Genomic DNA, 27,650 nt, shown 5'->3' with positions numbered 1-27,650 from the left:
CAAACTATTCACAGGTCTCCATAAGGCTGATTGTGGTAAGATATTGCACAATGGGCTAATCTGCCCCCCCCCCCCCCCCTTTAGCACAGCAGCAGCAATCGCTCATCTCCTTTGTGTGTGAGGGTTGCTGCCCGATTTTAACGAGTCCTTGGCACTTTGATATAGTGAATGAATGTACTTTTAAGTAACTTCTATACGCCCCCCCCCCCCCCACACACACACACGCACACCTCGGTTCCTAGTCCTAGCTTAGCTACTGGTAAGCAACATACCATGATTTACTGGTCACAGTACTGCATTGAAATTATCATCAGTCTGTAAACCCTACGTAATACTGTATTATCATGGCATCAGTCTGTAGACGGACCAGAACTGCAGACCGGCCTGCAATGTAAGCAGTGTTTTAGCAATTGTGTAACTTTTTTTTGTGGTACATGTACCAATCCTGTGCTGTGCTGACTTTATGCAGGCTGACAAGTTGGCTCAGGGTGCGGGCAAGGCGGGTACAGAGGGTATCTACAATGAGCCTGACTTTGACCTGACCCAAGAGGACCTGGCTCAGTATGATGACGATGGTTACATGGATCCGTCAACCGAGGCTGACTATGATAACGCCGCCCGCAGGACTCCCGGTCCAGTGTCCGATGGCAATGAAGATGACACAACAGCCGAGTACGACAACACGCAGGCCATTGCTCCAGTTGAGGCAGAGTACGACAACACACAGGCTGCTGCCGCTCCACCAATAGCTGAGTATGACAATGTGGCTGGTGCTGGGTCCCCGGACGAGGTGGGATATCAAGAACCGTTTAAAACCCCGCCGCAGACTGCCGGGCGAGGTGGCGGCGGCGGCGGTGACATTGCGGAGATGAACGATGCCACCTACGACAACTGCACTGCAGCTCCATTGCCTGTCACGGTGCCGGTAGAGGAGTCCTCAACTCACCGCTTACACACTCCTCCACAGTACAGCAATCTGCCTGCCACTAGCCCCGGAGGAAACGACATCATGGAAAATGAATATATAGAGAAGGCCGCAACCTCACCGATAGGCTACATCAACCGGACACACCTCGCTGAATCCGGTGACGACTTTCAGTACGCCCTTGCGACCAGCGCCTTACCCATGGCCAGGTCCGAATCAACACCACAGCCCGAGGAGGACGGTTACTGCGTGCCACGGTCAGCCATTACCGACCCTTACACTATGGTACCAGCAGCACATCCATCGCCACGAAGGGAAAACTCGCTCCTTGCAGACGGTAACGTGGTTGTCATGGTGAACAAATCACCACCACCAACGGACGCCCTAGCCCCGGTGGTGGGAAACAATGCCAGTGGAAATAGGACCAGTATGTTAGAAGCAACAAACACACTCGACCTTGGCAATTCTCAGACCGAGAATGTTCAGTTATAGATCATGTACTTGAGCAACTGTGACAACAGAAACCCGTCCACACGTCCGCACGGTTAGGGAAGATATGAGCACACAACACACACTTTTCTACGCAATTTTACCTACCTGTTGAGATCTACCCGTACCCTATTCCTCCAAAATGGCTACCAATATTGAATAGATTTCTACCTTTCTTTAGGAATTTTTTTCTGAATATGGTTCATGTATGCTTGAGATACATGCACGACTTTCAAGTCAACTATTGGGACTGTTAGGTAAACCAAAGCAGAGAGAGCCACCAGCCACGGCTTTCGCTATCCCCTTTCAACAAACATGGCCTTGCTCTTTGAGACATTGAGCGTATACCAAGAGCACATTTCTTTTTAGACTCTTCGCGATCATTCCGAGTGACTCTTCGCGATCATTCCGAGTGTTATAATAATATGCATGAAATGTGATATTTATCTACTTATAACCGAGACTATCTACCTGTTAATCTTATGTATCCTACTCTATGTTATGTTATATCAAAGCTCTGCTACTAGTTGGAAGTACATATAGTACATGTAGGAGACGCAAGGTTACCTATGGTAATCATAATCACTGCTGGAAGCATGGCAGGCCTTAATTAAATAGTACATATTTGGCAAATGTAAAAAGTTCCGATAATTGTGATTTGAAATGTACTGTATCAACGGAAATGACTAGGTTTACTTGCATGTGAGTGTGGGTTGGGTGCTCAGCACTCTTGAAGCTTGAGCAGTGCAGTGCCTTTGTCACTACTGCAGAGATCGAGGAAGCTGAATGTGCCTGCTCCTCAGACACTGAGGTATGTATCAGGTATGGGCATGGCATAGTCTTGTCTTGTCCTTGAGTCATCTAGAGTACCGGCAGCAGCAGCAGTAGTAGGCAGGATAAAGGACTACATGCCGTGTAGCCCATTGACTGTGAGCTGTTCGTGATGATTACACAAATTGCCCTCGCATGAGCAGTAGGTGGAGGGGTAGTGGTTGCAGTCAATGTCGCACGTTCTGCTCATACGCCAGTGGCCTTGCATCTGCATACACTTGCCCAGGGCAAGTCGCCGGTGGTGGCAGTCATACTCTGCAAAGCAGCCGACTTTCTCGCCAGACACAGGCCGGGGACAATTGAAGACGTGCTGCCAGCAGCAGTGCGTGCTGTTGATGTTATAGGCTTCACTCTCGGCCGGACGCAGTGTTTCTGCCATGTTGCACGGTGCACAGCTGACTACCTCACACTGATCAGACCCTACCGGTGCATCTGCAGTGTGTTAGCGGACAACCATCAGAAGCACACGCACATACATTCATGTACACACATTATAATTATACGTGACAGGAGTAAATACCCATAGAGGTGTGGCAGGACCTATATAGCGCATGTACATGTACATGATCTGCATACAGTTGTGCCAGCTTGTGGTGCTCCATTGCCAAGACTCGTGACATTGGACTAATGCAGTGAAACTGGTCTAAGACGATCACTCAAGGGACCTTCAAAACGTGGTCTCTGTTACCAGGTGGTCTCCTTATCCAGGGTCATTTGACTGGAAACCGCATCCCTTGGTCTTCGTTGCAGTAGACTTCTTGGACAGGTGATCGCCTTGTCCAATAGGTAACCTTGACATGTTTTACTGCACTATATTACAGTGCAGGTTGTAGTAAGGAGCACTGTTTCCGAACACAGTGTGTCCTTCATCTCGTAACATGCTGTCAAGCAAACTACATTAATAGGGACCTATCACAAATCACTAGGCTCTCTATGCACACTCAACTACGTGTTTCTAGATGCGCAGTCTGGTGGTAAGACACGCAAACTAGTCTACGCAATGCAGTAGTAACTTGTGACGCTGTGTGTTGACTAGCTAGTCGCTCCTGTGTGTGCAGATTCCTTACCAGTACACATGTAGCCTCCTGGTGTGTTGCTGCAAGTCTGCGTAGGCTGACAGTCATGCTGGCCCAGTGCACACTCATTCACGTCAACACACGGCGGTGCCACGCTGGGGACATTGCTCCTGAGCATAGCAACACCGCTGGTGATACTGCTGCTAGGAGTGGTGTAGCCTTCCTGACACACGCATTCAAATGATCCAATCGTGTTCCTACACTGCATGGTGTCCGGGCATACCTGCAGGTACATGTGCTCAAGCGGGAATCTTCTCTGACACTCGTTGATATCTTCGCACTGTGATGAAGTTGCGTTCCACAGATAGCCGGGCGTGCGGTTGCAGTGATGCACCTCACGGTTCAGCAGGCACGTGGTGGGCAAGTGGACGTCGTAGTTACACATGTGCCCGTGGCAGCAGCACTGCACGGTGGAGTTGTGCTGCGACGTGCGGCTGGCCGTGCACGCTCTAGAGCACTCCTCCACCTGCAGACTGTGACAGCGTCCGATGGTCTGCACGTACTTGCACATGCCGTCCACCTCCGTTGCCTTGAACACCGCCAGGCATGTGCGCCCATTGCTGCACTGTTCCGTCATGTTGTGGCAATCGATGATGTTGCCGCTGGTTGGATCGTGCCTGAAACGCCCGGCAGTTTCGTGACAAAGTCCACCCACATCGACATACGCACACGCCTGCGGTGCCTGGGATGCTCCCTCGCTGCTAACGCCTGTGCATGTATTGACCAAGAAGAACATCCCACAGAATGGAAGTTGGGCCACTGAAATAAAGTAGGTACCGTATTTCCCCGATTATAAGTCACACTCGATTATAAGTCGCACCCCCATTTTCAGGTTTGAGCAATATTGTTGCGATATATTCACTTCAGTAGTAAGTCATGCTCGATTGTAAGTCGCACCCCCTTTTTTACCCTGAATTTTAGTGTAAAAAGGTGCGACTTACAATCGGGGAAATACGGTAATGTTTTCCAAGCACAGATATTTATTGCTTTCTTTTCCTACATGTAAATGGTTTCCACTTGTGTTTGAACTATTTACCTTCTTCTGGTAGATTCCACAGCACTCTGAACGTCTTGGCCTTGGAGTCCTGTTCATTAGTGATGTGACACTTGTACAGGCCAGCCAAGCTGCGGGCGGATTGCAGTGTACCCTCACTGAAGTCACGGATCCGGATTTCCAGCTTGGACATATCCTTGCGTGATCTCAGCCGCATTGAAACCACCGCACGAGTCTCTGCTGCCAGATTGGGGAAGGAAATGTTCTGCGCTCTGTCTCCCAGCTCTGCCGGATCAAGGTTATCTTGCTCGGTGCCGTCTTTTGTCCTGAAGAATGCCACAGCAGAACGGTACCATGATAACCCATGACTGAAATTGATCAACATCGCAGGATCTTGTTCCTGTCGGTATTTAGTTAGAAGATGCATGTATATGCTAAAATGTCACTTGAAAGCCCTAATGTGTACACACACCCAGAACAACATGTACAATACCATATCTGCATGAGTCAGCATTCAATACATGTTTTGTGAAGTACATGTACAGTCGACCTACCCTTATAACGATAACCTCTTTAACCCTTTACCGGTCTACCATAAGCGTACCGATACTATAGTATCGGTACGTTTGGCCCTAATTTTTTTGGGGTCTTGTTGCTAGGAGACAGCTAAAATGGCGCTCTACTCGCAGCTGAGGTCCAAGGCTTTCTGACGATGTGCAAAACAACCATACTTACCATACAAATTTTTGCCGTATCGATCGACTGAAGTTTGTTGAAATTGGAAAAGACGACCATCCGCCATGCGCGCATTTCAAGAATGCGAGTGCATCTCTTGGGGCCGTGTTTGACAAGCGTTCTGAGAGCAGTAACATCACCAGTCGAGGCTGGATCTCCTGGGAGGTTTTGCAGTGTAGTTTGTTGAGAAAAAGAGCTCCGTTGAGTCCTGCCAGTTCAAAAATATATCGTCCACGAATGAAGAAACAAAATTCTCCAAACAGAGAGGAAGCCTTCTTGCTGCCGACACGGCGACAGCGACTGTCACAAGGACTCGTCAGGTGCGATCAGCTGATGCGCCTGGCCGTGAGAATCACGGCATGCGTAAGCTCGCGCCTGAGTACTCATCTGAGCGAGAGTGAATCTGACGCGAGCAGTGTTGAGATGAACAAACCGAAACTGCGATATCGTGGAATGGGAATTGCTGCTGCTGGCGTATCGTCGATGGCGAGGTGTTGGTGTTCAATGGCGGTATTGTAGAGAGCCTACATTTCTTGTAAAGGCGTAGCCCTTACCTGATTGTTTATCGTACGACTTCAGCTCCATCACGAACTTGGTATGCCCTTCGTGCTGTGATATTCGTGTATTTCATTCGCAATTGTATTTTCTCTTAGCTTGAAGGGCTACCATGGGCCCTATCCTTGCCTGGACCGGGTCATATTTGAATTTTCTGGAAGCGTTCAGGCATACAGATATTGAAAATATATGGTTTACCCATACCAACATCAAATGGTTCTTGAGTTATTGCTGGTTGTGTGTACATGTATTTGCGTGACCACCCCTCACATACATTGAGTTAGACCGGCAAAGGGTTAACGATATTACCCTTAAACGATATACCGTATATTCTCTATTATAAGCACAGGTCTCCATTACTAGCACAGTCTCTAATACTAGCACACTGTGATCCCCTTTCGAAACATTATAAGCACAGTCTCTATTATTAGCACGGTCCTGGTGGAAATCAATGCTGCATGCATGATATCTAGCATGTATTTCTTCTTGCTCTGTATGGATGTATTGGTTGAAAAAATATAAGCACGGTCTCCAATATAAGCGCGGTCTCCAATATAAGCACAGGGTAGAGGGGTGTTGAAAAAATAGAAGCACGGCGCTTATAATAGAGAATACACGGTATTTCTGCCAAACCAAATCACTCCATTGACTTTTGTATACAATGGCTTACCTCTATAACATATTGCTATAACGAAATTACCCCAATAACGATATAAAATGGGCTGACCAATCGACATTTTCCATTTTATAACAATATCTAGCAGGGAATATACAGAGCCCACTATCCAGGTAGGGCAAGCTTCACTTGATAAGTCGCTGGGACATGTTGAAATACAATGGGGGCACCAGTGAGTACCTTGCTGTGTATATAATGCGCATTTACGTCAGCTTTTTATACCATGAAGAGTGCAAAAGAAGAACAAAATCCATGCATTATGACGTACATGTATGAAATGAACCAATACCCTTACAATATTACCCTTATAACAATATTTCTTGGTCTGATGCAAATATCGTTATAGGGGTAGGTCGACTGTACATGCAGGGCATAGCTTAAGGATTTCATTTACTTGAGCTCGGACAAATGTCCTTCCGTTTTGAAATCTGTCCGGACATGCCCGGACATGTTCCACAACACATTTTCAGGGTGTTTCTTCTTTTTTTTTAGTAGTACTGAAGTATATTCACAATGACTCATTATGTGGACGTATCTCACACATTACTATGTAAAATTCGCCAATTTATTAGTATTAGAAACTGAACTATTTTACTGACGACAAATGTATGTACAAGAAAGCGTTGCAGTCAAGAATTTTGCGAACGCGATATGCTCCTTGACCTTCGAATTTGCGTCGTGCAATAGCGGCAGCACCATCGTCCATCTCGCACAGTGCCTTCGCAATTGGAGCGAATTCGAGGGCATTTCGAGCGGGACACTCTTGCCTGCGGAAAATATTCATTGCTCGTTTATGCATCTCCGTTCCAGCATGATCCTTGAACGCTGATGTTCTCAGGTTCTTGGACCCGGTTATGAAACTGAGCCTCGCTGAAGTTTTTACAACTGCGGACTCTGTCTACAAACTTGATGCACACGGAACACTTCAAACATTCTGCTAACAGCCGATCGTTCTTCTGCCGGTCATAAATCAGCCAGGCGGAAGAAGTCAGCTCTGCATCATTGTCCGAGATCCACTTATCGCAAGTAGCGGCCTTCACACCACGGACTTTTTCATCACCAGCAATCAGCGACATCGCGCCTAACAAAAGTTTTTCAAATAAAATATTTCCACCCAAACGTCACTGCTGGTGCTGAGCTCGCGCGATCGAGCGTGAAGGTTTTTATGTGATCTCAATGAAAAAGGATTTTTTGAACTCACGCTGTACACACAACTCTCGTACTGCATGTCTTTTTCGGTGGAGGTGATTTTTGTTGTTGTTATTGTTGTGGCTGGCGGCGAGAAGGCTCTCATTTACGCTAGGTATCTCATAGAGAGAATGAGCCTGGTCTTTATGCCAAGCTGATGTTTTTAGTAGCAGTCCGCTGCGGAGAAAATTCAAGCAGTCTTAGGGGCCTGAAGTTTTCGCTGCTTCTTACCGGATCGACAGTGGGAAAGAAGGTACGTTTATTTTATTGTAATAAATTAGGTCGTAAGGTCGACACAATTAAGCTGTTCGTTGCACTGTGAATTTTGTTGCTTTAGGGTGGCAGCGTGCAGTTGTACAGTAAGATCGGGCGCCGAAGAACGCAGGGGCTCGAGCGCAGCCTAGGAAAGTTCTTAAATTTTTGATTCTAGCCAGACCGTTCTTATTCACACGCGCGCTGCGAGTCGAGTGACGTCATGACGTTTGTCATGTACATGTACATATACGTGTAGTGCAATGACTTATTATGTAGTACTTCTAAACTAGTGGGTGTCGTAAATGGGAATGACTGTACATGTACTATGATGTAGCAGTTACTGTTTACACATACTGCACTCATGTGGAAATTCCAAATTTTAAAAGTGTTCTTAAATCTGATAATTCTAGCCTGGACTGTTCTTAAATTTTGCCGGTTTTCCAGCCTGGGTGTTCTTCGGCGAGGTGTTCTTCGGCGCCCGATCTTACTGTAGTGATAGTGACTGCGTTGTTCTTACACCACCTAGCTGTCATATGTTGCATTCTACACATCACTGCATGTGTCGTACTCACACCTTCATGATGTGCTACATTCACACTGCTGTATGTTATAGTCTCTTGTCATTCCAGTAATCATTACATTCTGGCCAGCTCACTACACTGGCGCAGTGAACAGCTCAAGCAACTTGACGCTATGGCAAAGGGACGACCTCCGAAAGAATTTTCTCCTGGCTATGGTGGAGATACGGGCGCAGACTTCAATCTCTGGCTAGAAGATGTCGATGATTATATGAAGATCTGCCAAGTGACGGACCCAGGAGAAAAGAAGTGCCTTTTCTTGAATCTCGCCGGTCTCAATGTCAGGAGGATCGTCAAAGGTTTAGTCGTTCCCGTTCCAGACGATGCAACTGACGATAACCCGGGAGACACTTACAAAGCCCTCACTGAGTCACTTCGTTGCCATTTTCGACCGTCCATCAATGCGACGTCAGAGCGGCACAAGTTTCGTCAGATTAGGCAGCTGCCGGACGAATCGGTTTCAACCTTCATGAGTCGGCTGAGAGAGAAAGTGGAACTGTGTAGTTTCGCATCGACAGATGTTGACACGGTAGTCAATACTCAAGTCCGCGACCAGTTAATTGCTGGATTGAGGTCGCAAGACTCGAGGCGCGAACTATTGAAGGAGCCTAAGCTGACTTTGGCGGACGCTCTCTCGAAGGCAGTTGCAATGGAAGCATCACTTTTGGACTCCAACTTGTACAACAGTGAACCAGGACCTAGTGTAGCAGCATGTGTGAAGCCAGAGACCACAGCGGCTGTGTCAGGCAGTGAACCCAAGCACCAGCTCAAGAGGAAAATGACGAAAGGTCCTGGCTGCAAGTACTGTGGTCGAATGCATGCCAATGGAAAGCAGTTCTGCCCAGCAGCACATGTCCGTTGCAACAGCTGCAGGAAAGTTGGCCATTTCGAAGCGGTTTGTCTCTCACGCAAGCCTAACAAAGCCAATGCAGTAGATGCGGAGGAAGACAGTGACACTGCACAAGTGGTGTATGATTCTATTTTCGCATGCAGCGATAAGGCAGCCAGAGGCCAGTTCACCATGACACTGATGGTGAATGGCAAGCCATGTGAGGGATTGCTTGACACCGGAGCAACACGCACCATTCTCACGGATGATGTGGTGCAGCCTACCCGCTCAAGTGACCGCATACTTCGAGCATACAACGGTGGCGAAGTGAAGACTCTTGGCATGGCGGACGTCGATATTGCTGTAGGAGACAACACCATTCTCTGTGAATGTTTCGTTGTACCGGCTGGCAAGCGTTCTGTATTGTTTGGACAAGATGTCATCTCACAATTGGAACTGCTTGTGAATGCACACATGGCGGATACAGCACGTCTTGTTGAAACTGCTCCAGTTTCTATCACTGTGGACAAGAGCGCTAGACCGGTAGCCCAACCAGCTCGCCGCCCTCCATTTAGCGCCAAAGCCGACATAGAAAAGGAGTTGGCACGCCTGGCTAAGGCTGACATCATTGAGCCCGTGAAGGAGGCATCGCCTTGGGTCTCGCCTGTTGTGCCTGTCCGTAAGTCTAACGGTACACTCCGGTTATATGAGCGTTAGCATGCTAACGCGAGTTAGCAGCCAGCCCAGCGAGCTGGCCCAACCTGCACGCATGCGCGAGTCACGTGGGCACGCGCCCTTCAATATCCTGTACAATGTCTCTTTCATGTCATTGCTGTTTGGACTTTCGAGCGTGCAACTTGCGGAACAGGTGTTCCCGAAACAATTTCCTTCATCTCTGCGTTTCAATTCAGACTTCATTGACGCCTGTTGGTGCCTGTCGGTGCCTGAAACAATGTCGTCGTCTACAGTGGAACGTCGACTGTGGTTTTTTAGCTTGCGCCATCATCAGGTTTCCTGAAATGAAGTACCTCCACGCGATCTCAGCGACCCTTGTTTGTGCCTTGAAACAATGTCGTCGTCACCAACCGGCGTCCAGCCTCTCCGGATCGCCTCGCTCTACCTGGCTCCGCCGCCCGCCTACTGCGAACGCAGCGACGGCCGCCACGTAGCACCACCACTGCAACAGCAGGCGCGAGCCTGACGATCGTAATTCGTATCCAGAGAGGCGAGTTCGTGGACTTTGATTTTCTGTTGGAAGTAACAACGGGAGTTGTCCACTGCCGTCACCAACGCCACCCAGCTTCTCCTCGCTCTACTTGGATCCGTATCGCCGCTCGCCGCCAGCAGGCCGGACCCTACTGGGAGCCCGGTGCAGTGACGACCGCCATATGCGCATGCAGCACCAACAGCAGGTGAACCTGACTGTCCTATACGGGCCCTTCTCGATCGCGTCCAGAGAGGCGAGTTCGTGGACTTCGATTTCCTGCTGCCCGATACAGTTGCAGTCAGTCCAGCTCCGGCGACGTTCCAACTCCGTAGCCCCTCATATGTTGCTCTTCTGGCGTACTAGCATTTATTTGAATCCGAACCCAGAACTGCGCTTCGTAGGCTGCATGACGGTAGCACTTGAGTTGAGACCTGGACAGTGTTCATGAATGGTCTGTGTTCCACTGTTCCTCACCGCGTTTCACGAGTGCCTGTGGACGTATTTGGCCACGATCGTCGCGGCCAATCGCCAGCTTTTGCCACCTAGAAACTGGACGTTATCAATACTCAATCTGCGGACAACTGTTTCGTCCTTTGTGGACTCATCAGCGCAGCACAGAGGGAATTAAGCCGAACCTGATAGCAATGGAAACTAAAATAAATCTCCAAAGCCAGGTTATCAATATCAACTTGTGGCAACTGCGCCTCGCGGTGTACTGGAACAGCACGACCCGCCTGCCAGCAGTGCAGCTCAGTGCACTCGCCAGCATTTCCGTGCGCATTTCGTCCTACTCACCAGTACAGATCCGCATCACGTACCGCACGTACCGCATCACGTACCGCTACTACGAGTACGGCGCTTGCACGCGTCAGCTCAGGCAGTGCGTCAGCTCAGGCAGTGCTACCTCCAGTGCCGACAGGAGCATCCCAGGGCAAAGTGTAAGGCCTCATCAGTAACTGTGTAAGCACTCAGTTTCTCACTTCTCAAAATTACTGGACTCACATCCTGATCCTATGCTCCGGAGGTATGTTGCACATGGTCGTAATTGTGGGGTTGTGGTAGATTTCATCGGCAACCACTCAACTAACTGGGATCCATTGAATTTAACACGGTCACATGCTAACCCAGATTATATTTCTGCGCAACGATCCGTTTCTTGCAGCAGGCTTGAAACAGCTGGCCGATCCGTTTCTTGCAGCAGGCTTGAAACAGCTGGCCCGTGTTCTTCACCCCCTTTCTCGCCTCTGTGCTGTTCCGGCGTAGATGCGGTTCCTAGACGAACGGGAAGTTACACACGACACACCCTTTGTAAAGCCTGGAGGGTCGAAGTGTCAACGATTACATTCCAGCAGACCGTGTCTCTCCACAATGTCAAGATGACAATGCTGCAAACATGATTAGACAATTGCTCGCCCCGCTGTATCTTGCTAAGCTCAATGTTAAAAGTGCATTCTGCCGAATTCCCGTCTGCCCGGAGGAGTGGCCCTTGTTGAACCGCTGGCAGGATCAATACCGTTATGAGAGCGTCCTGCCCTTCAGACTGTACTACGCTCCAGGCCAGCTATATGGAACTCTGTCGCATCCGCCAGTGAATGGATTGTGTGCGGGCAGTTCGCACTCCCACGCCTGTTGCATTACGGGGAATACCTCAATTAATGTTACTTCCTCAATGCACGCTCTGGACTTGTGTTACCTCGCCAGCAACTCGCTATTCTGCTCCGAGCGTTTACATACCTCGGTGTTTCTCTGGCCCCAGCAAAAGTGGAGGGTCCAGCTCAATTCCTGACGTTATTGGCATCTTCCCATTACGGGAAATACCTCGACTAACGTTTCTGTCTCAATGCATGCTCTGGACTTGTGTTAGCTCGCCAGCAACTCGCTACTCGGCGCCGTGCGTTTTACATACCTCGGTGTTTCTCTGGCGTCAGCAAAAGTGCTTCCTCGATGTATGCTCTGGACCTGTGTTAGCTCGCCAGCAACTCGCTACTCGGCGCCGTGCGTTTACATACCTCGGTGTTTCTCTGGCGTCAGCAAAAGTGGAGGGTCCAGCCCACGTCCTGACGTTTATCGGCGTCATCCTGGACACCCGCGCGCTCACATCAGTCTGCCGATGGACGAACTTGCCAAGCTTCACGACCTCCTACGGGCCACTCTCAACACAGCTTCAACTACCCAATGTCAACTCGAGTATCTTTTGGGAAAGCTCTCGTTTGCTACAAGAGTGATAGTCCCAGGACGCACATTGCAGATTGTGGTCACTTCCCAACTGGTATCGGCAGCCGTATTACCTGATCAAGCTCTCCGAAGAGTGCCTCAAATACCTTCGCTGATGGCCTTAGCTCCTGGAATAGTAGAACGGCCGGTCCTTCTTCCTACACCCTAAGTGGACGCCGTCCCCCAACTTGCTGCTATTCACTGATGCAAGTGGTGCACTTGGCTGGTGCGCAAACAATTGCAACCGGGGATAGGGCAATGGACAGTCAATCAAGCAGACCAGCCAATCGCAAAGAGTGGTTTGCAATTGTGGCAGCACCTGGAGAAGCTAGCGGCACCAGCAGCAGATGCCAATCGATCGGCTTTGCAGCAACTGCGAAAATCTTGCTCATCAGTTGTGGCTATGGCCTGGCGTCATACACCGGCCACTCGTTTCGAATCAGCTGCCGGACTCGATATTCAGAGAGGCGGGAAGGTGGAAAGCCATGTCTGCCCGAGTAACATTCAGAGGCCACCAGCAGCCAAAGCATGGGTGGCTGTGGCAATGGCCTCAGCCCATGATATCGAGTTCCTGTTAGTCAATCGTTACCGAGCTTGCACTGCTTACAAATATCACAGGTAGCTGCACTTTGTGATCCGCTCTGGGAGTGCCGATTTATGGAATATATGCTCTCAACTGGTTATGCATCTCTATATATCTAGCATTTGGCGGCTCTATTCAGAGTCATTGGCGGCTCCATGCGGAGGCATTGGCGGCTCCATGCGGAGTCATTCGGCGGCTCCATGCGGAGTAATTGGCAGCTCCATGCGGAGTAATTCGGCGGCTCCATGCGGAGTCATTCGCTGGCTCCATGCGGAGTCAATTGCCGGCTCCATGCGGAGTCATTCGCCGGCTCCATGCGGAGTCATTTGCCAGCTCCATGCGGAGTCATTCGCCTGCTCCATGCGGAGTCATTTGCCGGCTCCATGCGGAGTCATTTGCCGGCTCCATGCGGAGTCATTTGCCGGCTCCATGCGGAGTCATTTGCCGGCTCCATGCGGAGTCATTCGCCTGCTCCAAGCGGAGTCATTTGCTGGCTCAGCTGCGAGCCATTATACCAGTTGCTCGAATCGGCACTCCCAGCTTAATGCAAAACTCGGTTGCTCTGTTGTGAGGTGGGGGGATGCTAAATGAGCGTTAGCATGCTAACGCGAGTTAGCAGCCAGCCCAGCGAGCTGGCCCAACCTGCACGCATGCGCGAGTCACGTGGGCACGCGCCCTTCAATATCCTGTACAATGTCTCTTTCATGTCATTGCTGTTTGGACTTTCGAGCGTGCAACTTGCGGAACAGGTGTTCCCGAAACAATTTCCTTCCCACCCTCCCACCCACTAGCTCAACTCATGTTTCTGGCGCACACATGACGGTATCTGTATAGTCCATGAGAATATATGCTCTCAACTGGTTATGCATCTCTATATATCTAGCATTTGGCGGCTCTATTCAGAGTCATTGGCGGCTCCATGCGGAGGCATTGGCGGCTCCATGCGGAGTCATTCGGCGGCTCCATGCGGAGTAATTGGCAGCTCCATGCGGAGTAATTCGGCGGCTCCATGCGGAGTCATTCGCTGGCTCCATGCGGAGTCAATTGCCGGCTCCATGCGGAGTCATTCGCCGGCTCCATGCGGAGTCATTTGCCAGCTCCATGCGGAGTCATTCGCCTGCTCCATGCGGAGTCATTTGCCGGCTCCATGCGGAGTCATTTGCCGGCTCCATGCGGAGTCATTTGCCGGCTCCATGCGGAGTCATTTGCCGGCTCCATGCGGAGTCATTCGCCTGCTCCAAGCGGAGTCATTTGCTGGCTCAGCTGCGAGCCATTATACCAGTTGCTCGAATCGGCACTCCCAGCTTAATGCAAAACTCGGTTGCTCTGTTGTGAGGTGGGGGGATGCTAAGTGTGGATTATAGACAGCTGAATAAGTCCATCATTAGAGAACGCCATTCTCTCCCAACAGTAGACGAAATAACCAGCGAGTTAGCAGGAGCACAAGTATTCTCAGTGTTGGATGCCGAATCGGGATTCCACCAGCTGTTACTGGAGGAAGAATCACGATCGTTTACAACGTTTGCTTCACACTGTGGATCGTATCGATTCAAGAGACTGCCGTTTGGTATTTCATGCGCCCCCGAAATCTTTCAGCGAGTGGTGTCGGATATTCTAGTTGGCCTGCCGGGTGTTGTTGTCTACATAGATGACATATTGATTTTCGGAAGGAATCAAGTTGAGCATGATGCTCGCCTGGCGAGTGTCTTGGAACGCCTGAAGGCAGCAAACCTCAAGCTGAACTGGGCCAAGTGTCACATCGGCAAAGACCAGGTCAAGTACCTGGGCCACACGTTGACCAGAGATGGAGTTCAGCTGGACAGCAGCAAGCTAAGCGCTATCGCCGACATGGCCGCCCCAAAGACTGTAGCGGATGCACACCGCTTCTTGGGTATGGTCACATACTTAGGAAAGTTTGTTCCTCGCCTGACTGAAGCCACAGAGCCGTTACGCCAGCTGATGAAGCGTGAACCATTCACTGTGAACGATGATCTTCTCAAAGCGTTCTCCACAGCTAAGCAAGCTGTAGTCTCTTCATTGCAAACACTTGCATATTTCCAGCCGGATGTAAACGTACCGACAGCAATCAGCTCCGATGCCTCACCTTCTGGTCTGGGAGCTATTCTGTGGCAGCAAAGCAAGGCTGGACAATGGCTGCCCATTACATGCGCCAGCCGCACGCTCACGGACACAGAGTCCCGATATTCGCAGATGGAGCGCGAGATGCTCGGCATAGTGTTTGCACTGACCCGTTTTCGCCAGTATGTTCTGGGTCGTCATGTACAGGTGTACACTGATCACAAACCTCTCATACCGATTGTGCAGTAGGCATTTGACGATGTGCCGCCTCGATTGCAGCGCTGGTTAGTCGCGCTCATGCCGTACGATTACTCCCTCAAGCATGTTCCAGGGAAGGAGCTCTTCTGTACTGATGCACTTTCCAGAGCCCCGGTAGCGTCTACTGATGCTTCTCCAGCCGAATCGCGTTCTCTCCATGAATATGTTGGCCTAGTTTTGGAAGCCGCTCCAGTAGGCATTGCAGACATTCGTTGTGCTGCACAAGATGATCCAGTAGTGAGCAAAGTGATTCAACGCGTACTGTATGATTCGTGGCTTGACATTTTGCCACCGGAGCACCCCTACTATCTCGTCCGTGATCAGCTGACAGTGGTAGATGGCATCTTAATGTTCGGTGGCAGATTCGTTATTCCTGAAGGTTTACGAACAGCGATCATGACCCTAGCACACGAAGGACATCCTGGAAAAGAGGCCTTCCAAGACACCCTGCGCCAGAGAGTCTGGTGGCCAGGAATGACTAAGGATGCAAGCACATACGTGGAACGCTGCTCTGAATGCTGGAGGAGACGTACCAATAATGCGCAAGAGCTCCAACCGACTGAGGTTGTTGGCGTCTGGAGAAAGCTGGCAGTGGACATCGTATCCATTGAGGGGTACTCGATTCTCTCCATAGTCGATTATGGCTCCAGGTACCCTATTCTGAAGATAATGCGCTCGACAACCTCAGCTTCCGTCATCAATGAACTTGATGAGGTATTCTCTGCATTTGGTCTTCCCGAGACTTTAGTTTCGGACAACGGCCCTCAGTTTGTCTCTGGGGAGATGTCTTCATTTCTCAGCCGGCTTACAATTACACATGTACGATCCAGCCCAAGGTATGCCCGCTCGAATGGCATGGTGGAGCGTCTGCATCGAGTGTTAAGGGAGAGACTGTCTGCTCTTAAGCCACATCTCCCTTTCCAGAGGCGTCTTAACCAAGTGTTGTTTGACATTCGATGTTCGAGGCATAGAATGCTCGGTACATCACCAAGTGAAGCTTTGTTCTCTCGACCACTGCGTACAAGAGTCCCGGCACAACTCCACCCCACCGTTGTGAATCCCCAGCACCAGCTGAAAGCAAAAGCTGAAATGTCTGCACAACACGACTCCCGACGTGGCGTGAATGCTTTCTGAGCTTCGGCCTGGCACAAAAGTCACTGTGCAGGACGGGTACTGCGACAAGTCTCAGTCATGGACCGTGGTGAACCAGTTCGGCCGTCAGGTAGGAGTGACCGATGGCTCTCGCTACCTACTGAGGAATAGGCAGCATGTACGAGAGTTTGTTTCACCGCATCGCCCGGACGATTCTCCACCCATGTCGTCAGCGAACCCGTCTTTCAGCCGTCATGAGGTGGACCTTGAGCGAGCGTCAGCACAGGCGGCTCCTCGGATCGGTCAGCCTTCAGTGCCAGAACCAGATAGAACCGGAACTGGACAGTCTGCTCGGATTGGTCAGTCTACAGTGCCAGGTGCTGTTTCGGCATGTCTACCGTCTGTGGATCTGCCTCCGGGCTCGCCATGCCACAACATGCCACTCTCTCAACCTTCATCTGCACGTGAAAGCCAGCCTGCTTCGAAGGAACACACTCCAGCTGCTTCCGGCAAGCGCTCATTCGTCGATGGTTCAGTCACTCGCTCCGGACGGCATATCAAATTTACTGAGAAGGCACGGCTCTACGCAGACAGTTTATCCTAAAAGATTATTGCAACAATGCATCATACTCACTCTGAAAGTTCAACTTGACATCTTTTTGTGTTTTTTGAAGTTGAGTTCCTATCTTCCTCCATTGGGTGCTTTGAGATTCAAAACTTCATATTGTGTTCTCTCTTCTTCTTCTTTTTTTTAATTCCTTCTATTGCTTTCCCCGGCACCGGCTTTTTGTTTGGGAGAAGGAGTGATGTAGTGATAGTGACTGCGTTGTTCTTACACCACCTAGCTGTCATATGTTGCATTCTACACATCACTGCATGTGTCGTACTCACACCTTCATGATGTGCTACATTCACACTGCTGTATGTTATAGTCTCTTGTCATTCCAGTAATCATTACATTCTGGCCAGCTCACTACACAGTACCTTGTGAAATGGAGAGACTTTATCCTTTACAAACTTGGGAGTATGAAGAAGATATCAGTGACGATCTCTCAGGTGATTTCATTTCAATTTGGGTGAATTTATTGAATGTATCAAGTTCTTGCATGAATTTGAAAATCTCCCTTTTGTTTGCTGTAGATCGTTTGATGGTTCGGGGAATGTTGGGCCCTTTCTCAGATGACGAATGTTTGAGGCTGCTGATGGAGCTTGCACTGCTGTGCAGTGAAAAAATAGAAGTGAAATAGTCTATTTCTGACTTTCGAATCAGAAACTGGACAAAGGGGGTTGGGACCGAAGAATTTCCCTGTGAAGTTCTTTCCTCCAGGTTGGGATGCTTTCATGAACGTACATGGACAAGGCCCACGGGCTCACTACCTGGTTACCATCAAGCCTATGATTCGCCGTAGTCCATGTACGTTCCTGCAGGACTCCTCTGGATCTATGGCAGGAGGGGATCGTGCAGCCCGGCAGTTTGTCTCTTCCACAGAAAAGGGCATTGATTAATCATGAGCTTACCGCAGAGCACAACGAAAGCATTGTAGCATGAAACTAATTTGTCTGAATACAAATTTGCACAATGGCACAGACGGTTAATGGAGGTAAAGCATGGCATCACCAGCATTGTATTCCTGGAAGCAGTGCAAGTTATAGATTTAGGTATCAATATTTATCTAAGCTTTAGCGAAGTCCGGACACAGTACATTACTAGTGTGAAAGATAGAAGAAAAAGCAATGATATCTGTATATACCCGGAAAGAGAGGTGAGAGTGGGTGGGAGTAAGTGAAAGCACTTGTACAAGCTAAACATCCGTGCAACCGGAAAGAGCAGAGAAAAGGCTAAAGCAATTACACAGGCCATGTGTACGAGGTAATTTAGCAGTGAGACCCAAACATTCTTGTAAACCAGAATGCAGCTTCAGCACACACTTTCTATTTCTGCATGTTGCGCTGCTGTTCCCGTTTCCCAACGATATGATGAGGCTCTACGTTATGCTTCTGCTGGTTTTCCTGTGCAGGTATGTGCTGCCGTAGCTCAGAGAAATCTTTGGCCAGGGTAGCCAAGATGGCATCACCCACATCCTCCTCTCCTTCAGGTTCACTTGTAGGTTTGGCATTCATGCTTGACATCTCTTTCAGAACTGTGTAGGTCTTCTCAGTCAATTTGTTTTTGTCTGCCCATACCATTTGCACTGCTCAGTGATGTCGGCGACAGTCGCCTCCAGCTCACCATTTTCCATTTTTTCTTTACTTTTTGGCTACGCTGTGTGTCCTTGAGGTAGCATTTGAGGCTGACCAGTTCTTCTTCTACCTTTGTTTTGAAGACATTCTTGTCTAGTGTTCAGTGATCGAACCCAGTCAATGTTGAAGCACCCTTGTTATTTCTTTCCGTTTCTTTTTATTCTTGTACGCCGCTGCCTGCAACCGTGCATTTTAATAGGTTTGCGAGAATCTCTTTTCACCTGCTGCAACCAGAGTTTGAAAGTACCGACACAAACTGGAAGCATGCCCAGTTTTCAGACAACTAGCTGCTTCAAAAATTCTTATGTCAGATGAGTGACTGGTTACGCAGCCGACATTACCGTAAAAGTCCGTAAATAAGTACCTGCCCGAAAGGAATACCCCCTTCATTCTTTTGGCTCTGTCTGGTGAAGTCAAGTCAAGCTCGATAAACATACTGCCCGAAATAAGTACCGGTACGGTGCGCACATGCAGCACGTAGCATGCACATCGACATGAAAATGACTTCTCCACTACACACAAGTCAGGTCCGAAAGTTAGTTCATGCCCGAAAGTCAGTACCCGCCCGAAAGTTAGTACGGGTGTGGTCACTAAATTCAAAAGTAAATACGTACTTATTTACGGACTTTTACGGTATGGTGACATAATGTGTCCTTGTAGTTCTGTTTATTATTACTTGTATATTTCACTGTTTGCGTCAAACTCGGCTAAAGGCCGAGTTTTCCGCAACCGTAGGAACGCCACCACCCTTCAAGGATCGTGTGTTTATTATAACAGTGTATTTTGTTATTTGTTTTGACCATCAGTCCTTGGCTGATGCTGGTCATACCTTCAACATGTTGACGCGTTTTTCAAGGCATTCAATATACGTAGGCCGCAAGATTCTATCTTTTCATAACGAATACCGATGGCTAGTGCTTCCCCACTAGCTGCGCAAGTGTCTCATCTGGCTGCGGCCAACTACCCTTTAATTTGTGTGTTGTCGCTATTGCTGTCTATGTCTCTGTGTGTGCCAGTATATGAGGAACGAGAATTGGTGTTATTGTTGTTGTTGTAATCGTTGTTGTTGTTGTTGTTGTTGTTGTTGTTGTTGTTGTTGTTGTTGTTGTTGTTGTTGTTGTTGTTGTTGTTGTTGTTGTTGTTGTTGTTGTTGTTGTTGTTGTTGTTGTTGTTGTTGTTGTTGTTGTTGTTGTTGTTGTTGTTGTTGTTGTTGTTGTTGTTGTTGTTGTTGTTGTTGTTGTTGTTGTTGTTGTTGTTGTTGTTGTTCTGGTTGTCATGGGCTGTGGCTGTTGAATGTAGGCTGTCGCGTTTGTTGTTGTACTTTTATTTAAAGCTGCATCACAAACAGGTAACCACCTTGATGATGGTGCACAATATCTGTTGAAGAAGCCGCAAAAACACTGTATTCTCAAACCAGTGAGCTGCAGAATGAAACCAAGTATCAAGCTGGCAAAGCTGTCAGCCACTCTAAACGCTGTCCTCAAACCATACCACCTAGAAATTTACACAAAACAAGTTGCTATTTGTCAACAGGCAGTCATAAAATTCGACTCCCTGACTCAGTCACTCTACACCACAGAGTACTAGAGTAGTGTAGTCACTGAGTAGCTACGTTCTTGTACATGACAGCATGCATCGTGTCATGTCAGTACATGGACATGGCATGCATCCAGCACATGGCCATGGGAAAGCCCCTACAAAATGGCCTTCAGAGAAAGCCACGCGGTTGGAGAGGTAGTTTACACGAAAAACTGAGAAAGAAGTGCTTTTCATCTTCTTGCTGTTCAATGTCAAGCCAGAAAGAATTGAGAAGATGTTTGAAATGTGCAGAATGAGGCGATTTCCTAGATCTTTGAAGCTAGAAAGCGCACTGGACCTGCAATCTTTTGGAACTGGTCCTTCTTGAGGACAGAGATCAGACTAGCCAGATGACAATGCTGTGGTTTGTTGGCTGACAATACTTGGAGGAAGCTTCAGAAATGACCATGAAGAAGGTCAATTCTTGCTATTTCCTCAAGATAACCAAGGTAACAGATACTTTTCAGTGGAGAAGAAAATCATGATTCTTAGGAGTTGAGATCGCATCGGTTGTTCAATGTTTTTCACTTTCGTTTTTTTCGTTGTGTAACTGTTTGTCTTGTTGGCGTGGTTCACTGGTTTGATGCCTTACATTTCGATTATGGCCATAGTTCAGAGCAATTTTCTTCCTTCCAAGATCAATCTCTGCAGTAAATGCGCAAATATTGTACGGAATTTCGGACTCTGTGGGATGTCATATAATTGCTGGTAATGGCCCGGCGGCAAGTCCTCTGAATCTCTCTTTCGCTTTCCAGAAGACATTCTAAAAGACTATCTTCATTCCTGGTCAGTGAAAGAGTGAAAATAAAAAGATGACATCTTCCTCTCAAGAGCGAACAACTGCACTGCAGTTCAACCCATCGATTCAGGTGCGAAGTCGACACCATGTACCAAAGGTCGAAAGTGTGAATTGACTGTAGCAACCGCGACCGCGTTGCTACAGGCGGATCAAGTAAATATGGTGAAGTCTACGCCTGAGGCTACGGTGTAGACGTGTTAGTTGTACGATATGCAAGTCGCAGTTGGCACGAAGCGGCCGAAGAAAGCCCAACTCTGCATAAAAAGGTCGAAAGGTCGCTGCTCTTTTTTTCCTTTTTTGACCGGATACTATGTCCGGTGAAATTGAAAACGTCCGGTCAGTGGCCGAAAATGGCCGGAAAATGTCCGATGTCCGGCCGTTAATCTATGCCCTGACATGCACTCGGAAAAGGGGAATTCCCACCTTCATGCCCCCCCCCCCCCAAACCCTCACATTAGTCATTGTAGATACAAAGTCCGCAATGGGAGAAGAGTTAAAGACCGTATCCCAACATAGAAAGTAATGGAATTTCAATGCGACTAACCAGAACACAGTTGGTGATGGGTTGCCATTATACCAGCATATCAGCTCCTGGATCAAGTGACTGCTGGACTGCCTCTGGCTTGAGAGCACTATTGTCTCCGATCCACTATCATACAGTGATAGATGCTTGGTCTCTGCCGTGATAACACATGGGAACAACATAATCATGGCCAGCAATCAAGGACATCTGAGAGTTGTAATTTTTGTACTCCTCCGAGGTGTGATTTTTGGCGTGCTGGGCCAAGCACAAGGAAGCCATCTGCAAAAAAACTGCAGAAAATGGTTGTTGTTTGATCCTTTGGTGTAATCTTTGTTTCTAGTCGAAGCTAGTTGCTGTTTGGAGCAGAAACGCTGAAATTGACTATTTTCTGCATGTACTCATACATGTACTCATGTACTCAGGCATGCAGTCTCACTCGTATTTTAGCTATTTTTCTGGAATGGATGCTGCTCTGCGCCCCTTGGTGAACATTTCCTGCGCTCGTGGAGCAGCTGAAAAGGACCACTGGTATGTCTGGTTCCTGGTTTGAAAGTAGAGTCGACTTTTGTGCCTTGAAAAAGGAGTAGAGAGCGATAAAGGTACGTCTGTGGCTGATTTTTGAGTGCTCCTCGTACATTTTTGATCGTGATAGAAATTCTCAGACCAAAGTCAGACCAAAGTCAGCGCGATGATGGTCGTACAGTTTTCTTGTGAATTTTTTAGTTGTTTCATCTCGTATCTATGTCAGTATCGTGATGGTGAAGTGGAGAGGGTGATTTTCTTCCTCTAGGCTTCGTTCGGCCGACTTTGCTTCGTCCTCGTTGAAAAGTGATCCTGAAAAAAAGGTCGATTCGCAAAATTATGTTGACTTTCAATGTACGAGATGACATGCGATTGCTGGCTATGAAGTATCACGCCACAGGGGCAACCAAGGTATGTGACCATCAGGCTAATATTGAGTGGATTGCATTACTGGCCCATATTTCATGAAAATACGGTACAAGAGCCTTGCGAGAAATCTGTCATGCGGTGACAATCTATTCAGTCTGAAGTTTCACTCACCAAGGCTTGCATCATGGACACACTCTAGGCCCTGTAGCCAGGAGGTTCAGAGGATGCGGACGAACCCCCTTTCTCCGCCGACAGCCTTGAGCAAAAACCACTTTCTTAGACAGTCATGTACATGTCTGGGCATGTTATATTATATGCCTGCATGTGATTTATCGGGTGAATGTGTTGAACCCTCTTTTGACTGCATGGCTACGTGCCTGCACTCCAGATCAGCCTAGATGTTACGATATGACTGATCCCTGCGAGAGCTCTAAGAGGCGCGCACGCACACACACACACACACACACACACACACACACACACACACACACACACGCTTATCACTACTGGCACACCACCATGCAGTGCGGCCGCTGAGAAGAGCAACACACAAATCGGTGTGTCTGTGTGTGTGTGTGGGGGGGGGGGGGGGCACATCCAATATCATCCACAAAACTCCTACCAGGGAAAAGAAAATACTGTATAGATCATCACTCGTTGGCTCCAATGCCGGCAATCACTGGGTTGGTTCTTGCCTCGAACAGAAAAGAGCCAAGACACCGAACGAAGGAAAACTTACTGGCATCGACTGCAACTCTGAATTCCATGTAGCTGCTGTGGTGTGCGCCGGGTGTAGCTGACGGATACTGGCATCGATAGACACCGCTCGCTGCCTGCGTGACACGCGTGATCACCAGCACGATGCCGCCATAGACTGCAATCCGACGCGAACCATTGCAGTGACACCGCCCGTTGAGCGTTTCACAGAGTAGATTGTTGTTGCCGTCATACCAGTTGACGTGGCAAGGTCCGCTTTCTGGCGGCAGGCTAGACAAATCGTAGCCATACTCGATCAGATAGTTCTTGCAGAATAGGGACGCTCGGTCCCAGAGCTTGACGGTGTTGACGGATTGGTTGCCGTTGGTGACGACGCTTATACTGGGAGCGGATGTTGACGCATCAGCATAGCACCACAGCAATGCCGTGCACAGTGTGAACGGGATAAGATGAAGTCTTGCCGGCCGGTTGCCAACCTCAGCTATGCGTGATAAGCCTGCAGTCACAAAAGAACAGGGGCATGAAATCGTGAGCTATCAGGGGATGATGTGCTGGCATGGCCTCCTGAGACAATCAAGGAGTTCAATGCCCCCCCACTCCTAGCTGAATTGATGCGGTCAAACTCCTAGCCAAATCGCACGTAGACACACGTCAATGCGCATACATTGGGCAATAATGATGCAAAACTGAGATATGCCCCAAGGGTTGCTCTGTCAGAAACCCAAATTTCCAAACCACTATTCATCAAAACATTCTGCCAGAGAGTTCTTGAACCAATCAAGGACACTTCCACAAGTACCATAGTCCACACAAGGCATAGAACCTCGAACTTTGACCCATGCAGAGTGATTCCACAAATTCCATCACACTCCACAGTAATCGTGAAGAACATTTCAACGGAAGTAATTGGGTAGTTTCTCCGACACGTGCTACAGTGTTGCAAGGTTGCTTGTTGGAGAAACAACGTTGTATTTGTAAATACAGCAAGTAGCCAACATGACATGGAGGAGTGAAGCCTAGTGGTGTGGATACTGGACAGGATGGGATGGTGCATGGCATTCAGGATCACTTGAACAGCAGCACTATTCCTGACACACTTGCTGGTTAGGTCACACGTGCAGGCCTGTGACCACTTCCGCCGGTGCTGCTCTGATTGAAAGGATGATGATTCATGAACTCACGTCAGCATTGCATGTAGCACTGTATCACTGTACAGCACTGCACTGTGCCAGTGTGGGCACTGTGGGCAGTGTGACACTGTACATGTACATGCATCAATGTACATGTGAGGGATACACTTGCCAAGCCTGCTGCTGATCTACTTTAGAAGTACATCACGTACTAATGAACCACTGTATCCACTATTACGCAACATTCTTTTCACTCCCTCTGCACTCACACACTCTCACACTGGCACTCAGCTAAGGCAAGAGTAGAAAGTACAATTCATTACAAAGCCAGCACTCCTCCACTGGTTCACACACTGCTCCCTGAATTGTGTTACCAGGCCTAATGTTAATACGATTTGGCCAAGTGCTTTGCAAGGGTACTGATTCACATTCCAAGCACTTGCCCACTGTTTTACCCACTGTCCCAGTACAACTTTGATGATCACCATTTCAAGTAGCAGACTGGCTGCCAGGTGGTCTTATTGTGCTTGCTTGGATCAAATCATCCACTTGCTCCAGCAGCCCTCAGTTCTCCAGGGGAAAACAGATTTCTGGGCCTAATCATCATTGTTGCCACAAGACTGCATGCTCCCATTAAAAATCTAGAAGAAACAAGAATGCTTGTACATGTAGATGTACATGTAAATTCCTATTCAGCTGATGTACATATTAAGCTACCCATGATAGAGGAAATTGAGTTACAGTCATTGCACGAGATAGTAGCATACACAAAACCTACTTCACTTGTTTGTGCAGTGGAGAAGTGCATGCTACATCACCACAATGACGCCAACAACAGCAAGGCTGATCAACGCTACATGAGGAATCATTTTAGTGGCGCAACAAGAACACCTGCGACCAATCACTGTAAATCCGAGTTGCTTAGCTTAGCCATGCAAAGATAACTCCTTCTGTTTAATGCCCTGAACTCCATGTGCACCATCATCAAACCCACGGTGGATATGAGGTAGCAATGGCACTGTGTGCTCTGCTCTGCATGATCCACAATGTTACTGATGGTCTTGGTGATTCATAGCCGTGAACAAGCTAGTGTGACAGGACTAAATGAAAGGTACCAATTAACTTAATGCCACTTCAGCAAAACTAGGGCGGCATCAATTTGCGCTCCTTATAGTGAAGTAGGAACATGGAGAATACTCAGAATACACCGTGACTCCTCATAAACAACAGCAACACAAACACATACATATACTACTACCCTGCTTTAGCAACAACATGGACTGTATAATACACACAACAACATGGACAGCTTGCTGTCTACAGCATTGGGTATCACGCTCCTCGGCTTTCGCCTTGTTGAGCACACTCAGTAGGCTGCTCTAGTGCTGCTGCATCGCGCAATGCCCGCTACATTTTGTAGTTTGAGCACTCTGGCGCTAGAGCGACGAGCTACCTTAATGTCTGTGGTGCCTCCTTTGCACCATGGCTGGTAGCTCGGCCTATTTAGCTCGTAGCTGTACTGATGAGGCCTTTATGGCCGAAACAGCTTGCTGTCTACAGCATTGGACTGTATAATTATCATAATAGCGTCCATCATCCAGCCTACGCAATTTGGATCAACTAACAGTGTTACTTCTGACTGATGATTGTGGGACTATGCAGCTGTGCTGATGTTCATAGCATTTTCACTTCCCTTGAGCCCTGAAAGCCACATGTATTATACATTGTCCTTGTTTCCTGTCACCTATCAATGTTTAGTCTCGATCAGAGTAGTACAAGGCATGCTTTGCACCAACCCATTGCTGAAAGCTGAGGTATTTCTCGTTCATGCCATTTCTAACTAATGTTATTCCCACGCTGCCGAGATCGGGTTGCTGTTAGCTGGAGTACGCAAGGTGCATGTATGCTCTAACTACCTGTTTGAACATTGGCTGCGACTGGGACTCTGAGTCTGGGAGTGGGGAATACTGAATGCTGAAGAAATGCCACAGATAATCTGTGTATGGCCTCCCAAAAAGGGGCTCAGGCCAAAAAGCAAATGTTGAAGTTCATGCTACGGTTTTTTTATAATAATATCCATCCAGACTCTTTTGACATGTGTCTGTATCTCGCCTCATGTTCCGTCAAGCCAGATCACGACGTCATCTAGAAGCTGTGGATTCCGCCACACCTATGACCCCACCAACGGCCCATGGACTAGTAGTATCAGTCATAAGCAGTCAGTTCTGCAGGGTCTACGGTAGACTACCGCTATGAGAACATATCCAGTAGCACATAAGGCGCTTGTCCTCCTGGAAAACTTTCCAGACTGTGGCCTGTTTGGAGTGTCTGTGGACAGGTGAGAAGAAGCAGACTTTCCCAAGCATAATTATCATCAAGCAAACTGTGCAGCCCGACTGCATGGCCCTCCCTTTTTTCTAGCCTCTCTTTCCTATTCACTCTGCCATCCATGCACTCGTCAATCAGCGCCAATGCGACACGCTCCGAAGCGTGGGACAAGGCCAATGACAGATCGACTAGAGTTTGACAAGGCACGTTACGCGCACTCCGGCGACAGGCATGATTGACTCTCCGGGGTGTCCTCTGCGGGAGGCTAGCAAAATGTCGCATGGTACGAGACAGGACGCCAATGAAAGAGAAGGGGATAAATCTTTGGAGAGCACGTCTGAAGCAAAAGAATTTCTCCCATCTCAGCGGTTTGTACTCCTCTTAGTCTTCTTACCTTGAGAAAATGGTTGCCTGAAGAACGTCCATTTCCTACAGCTTATTCCTGGTCTTCCACAGGTCTCCATAACGCCAGAGGCCTTGCAAGGCGCGTGTTGCTCCCCCTAGGGTGTTTTCCAACTTTCCTCCAAACCCCGAGGATATTGTGCTGTAGAGTCACGACAGCTCCACCACGGGCCTCCTTTTCAAGCGAAGCGCAGCAAGTGCTAGTAGATGCCAGTGCAAGTGCGCTATCTATCCGACCTAGAGTCTGGCCAGTACAGGCACAACTAACCAGCTACCTAACGGGTTAGCAACGTACAGCCAGAGTTTGAGCCTCGCTGGATTCACGCAGCACACGAAGTGAAGTGATCACCAAGCCCTGAGCTGCGGAACACCGACGCAGTCTGAAAGCGACGATGTGAGACTGAGATGCGTGAGGCGCGAGGCTTTCGCACGGATTGACCTTATTTCTCACTCTCTCGGCCTTGGTCTCGTCGTCTG

The 27,650-nt window shown here is 48.6% G+C and overlaps 2 protein-coding genes across 2 annotated transcripts in view; one reads left to right on the top strand and one right to left on the bottom strand.

Annotated features, from left to right (window-relative positions):
* The window catches only part of LOC135814049 (receptor tyrosine-protein kinase erbB-4-like), a 24,627-nt gene extending 22,680 nt beyond the window's left edge, over positions 1 to 1,947 (top strand). The window contains exon 24 of the mRNA XM_065327102.1: positions 470 to 1,947. Coding sequence (XP_065183174.1) covers positions 470 to 1,417 — 948 coding nt within the window. The 3' untranslated portion in view covers positions 1,418 to 1,947. The remainder of the gene's footprint in view (positions 1 to 469) is intronic.
* LOC135814051 (fibrillin-2-like) lies at positions 1,806 to 27,650 on the bottom strand. Its single transcript, XM_065327106.1, has 6 exons — positions 27,166 to 27,650; positions 23,336 to 23,809; positions 21,727 to 21,859; positions 4,358 to 4,641; positions 3,313 to 4,029; positions 1,806 to 2,677 (listed from the first exon to the last, which is right to left on the bottom strand). Exons 1-6 carry the CDS (start codon positions 27,233 to 27,235, stop codon positions 2,319 to 2,321), a joined length of 2,037 nt encoding a protein of 678 aa, XP_065183178.1. The 5' UTR covers positions 27,236 to 27,650; the 3' UTR covers positions 1,806 to 2,318.

Source organism: Sycon ciliatum, chromosome 4 (genome assembly GCF_964019385.1).
Source record: "Sycon ciliatum chromosome 4, ocSycCili1.1, whole genome shotgun sequence".
NCBI classification, from domain to species: domain Eukaryota; kingdom Metazoa; phylum Porifera; class Calcarea; order Leucosolenida; family Sycettidae; genus Sycon; species Sycon ciliatum.
Note: the sequence above shows the minus strand (reverse complement) of the source record. Positions and strands in the feature narration are given on the sequence as shown.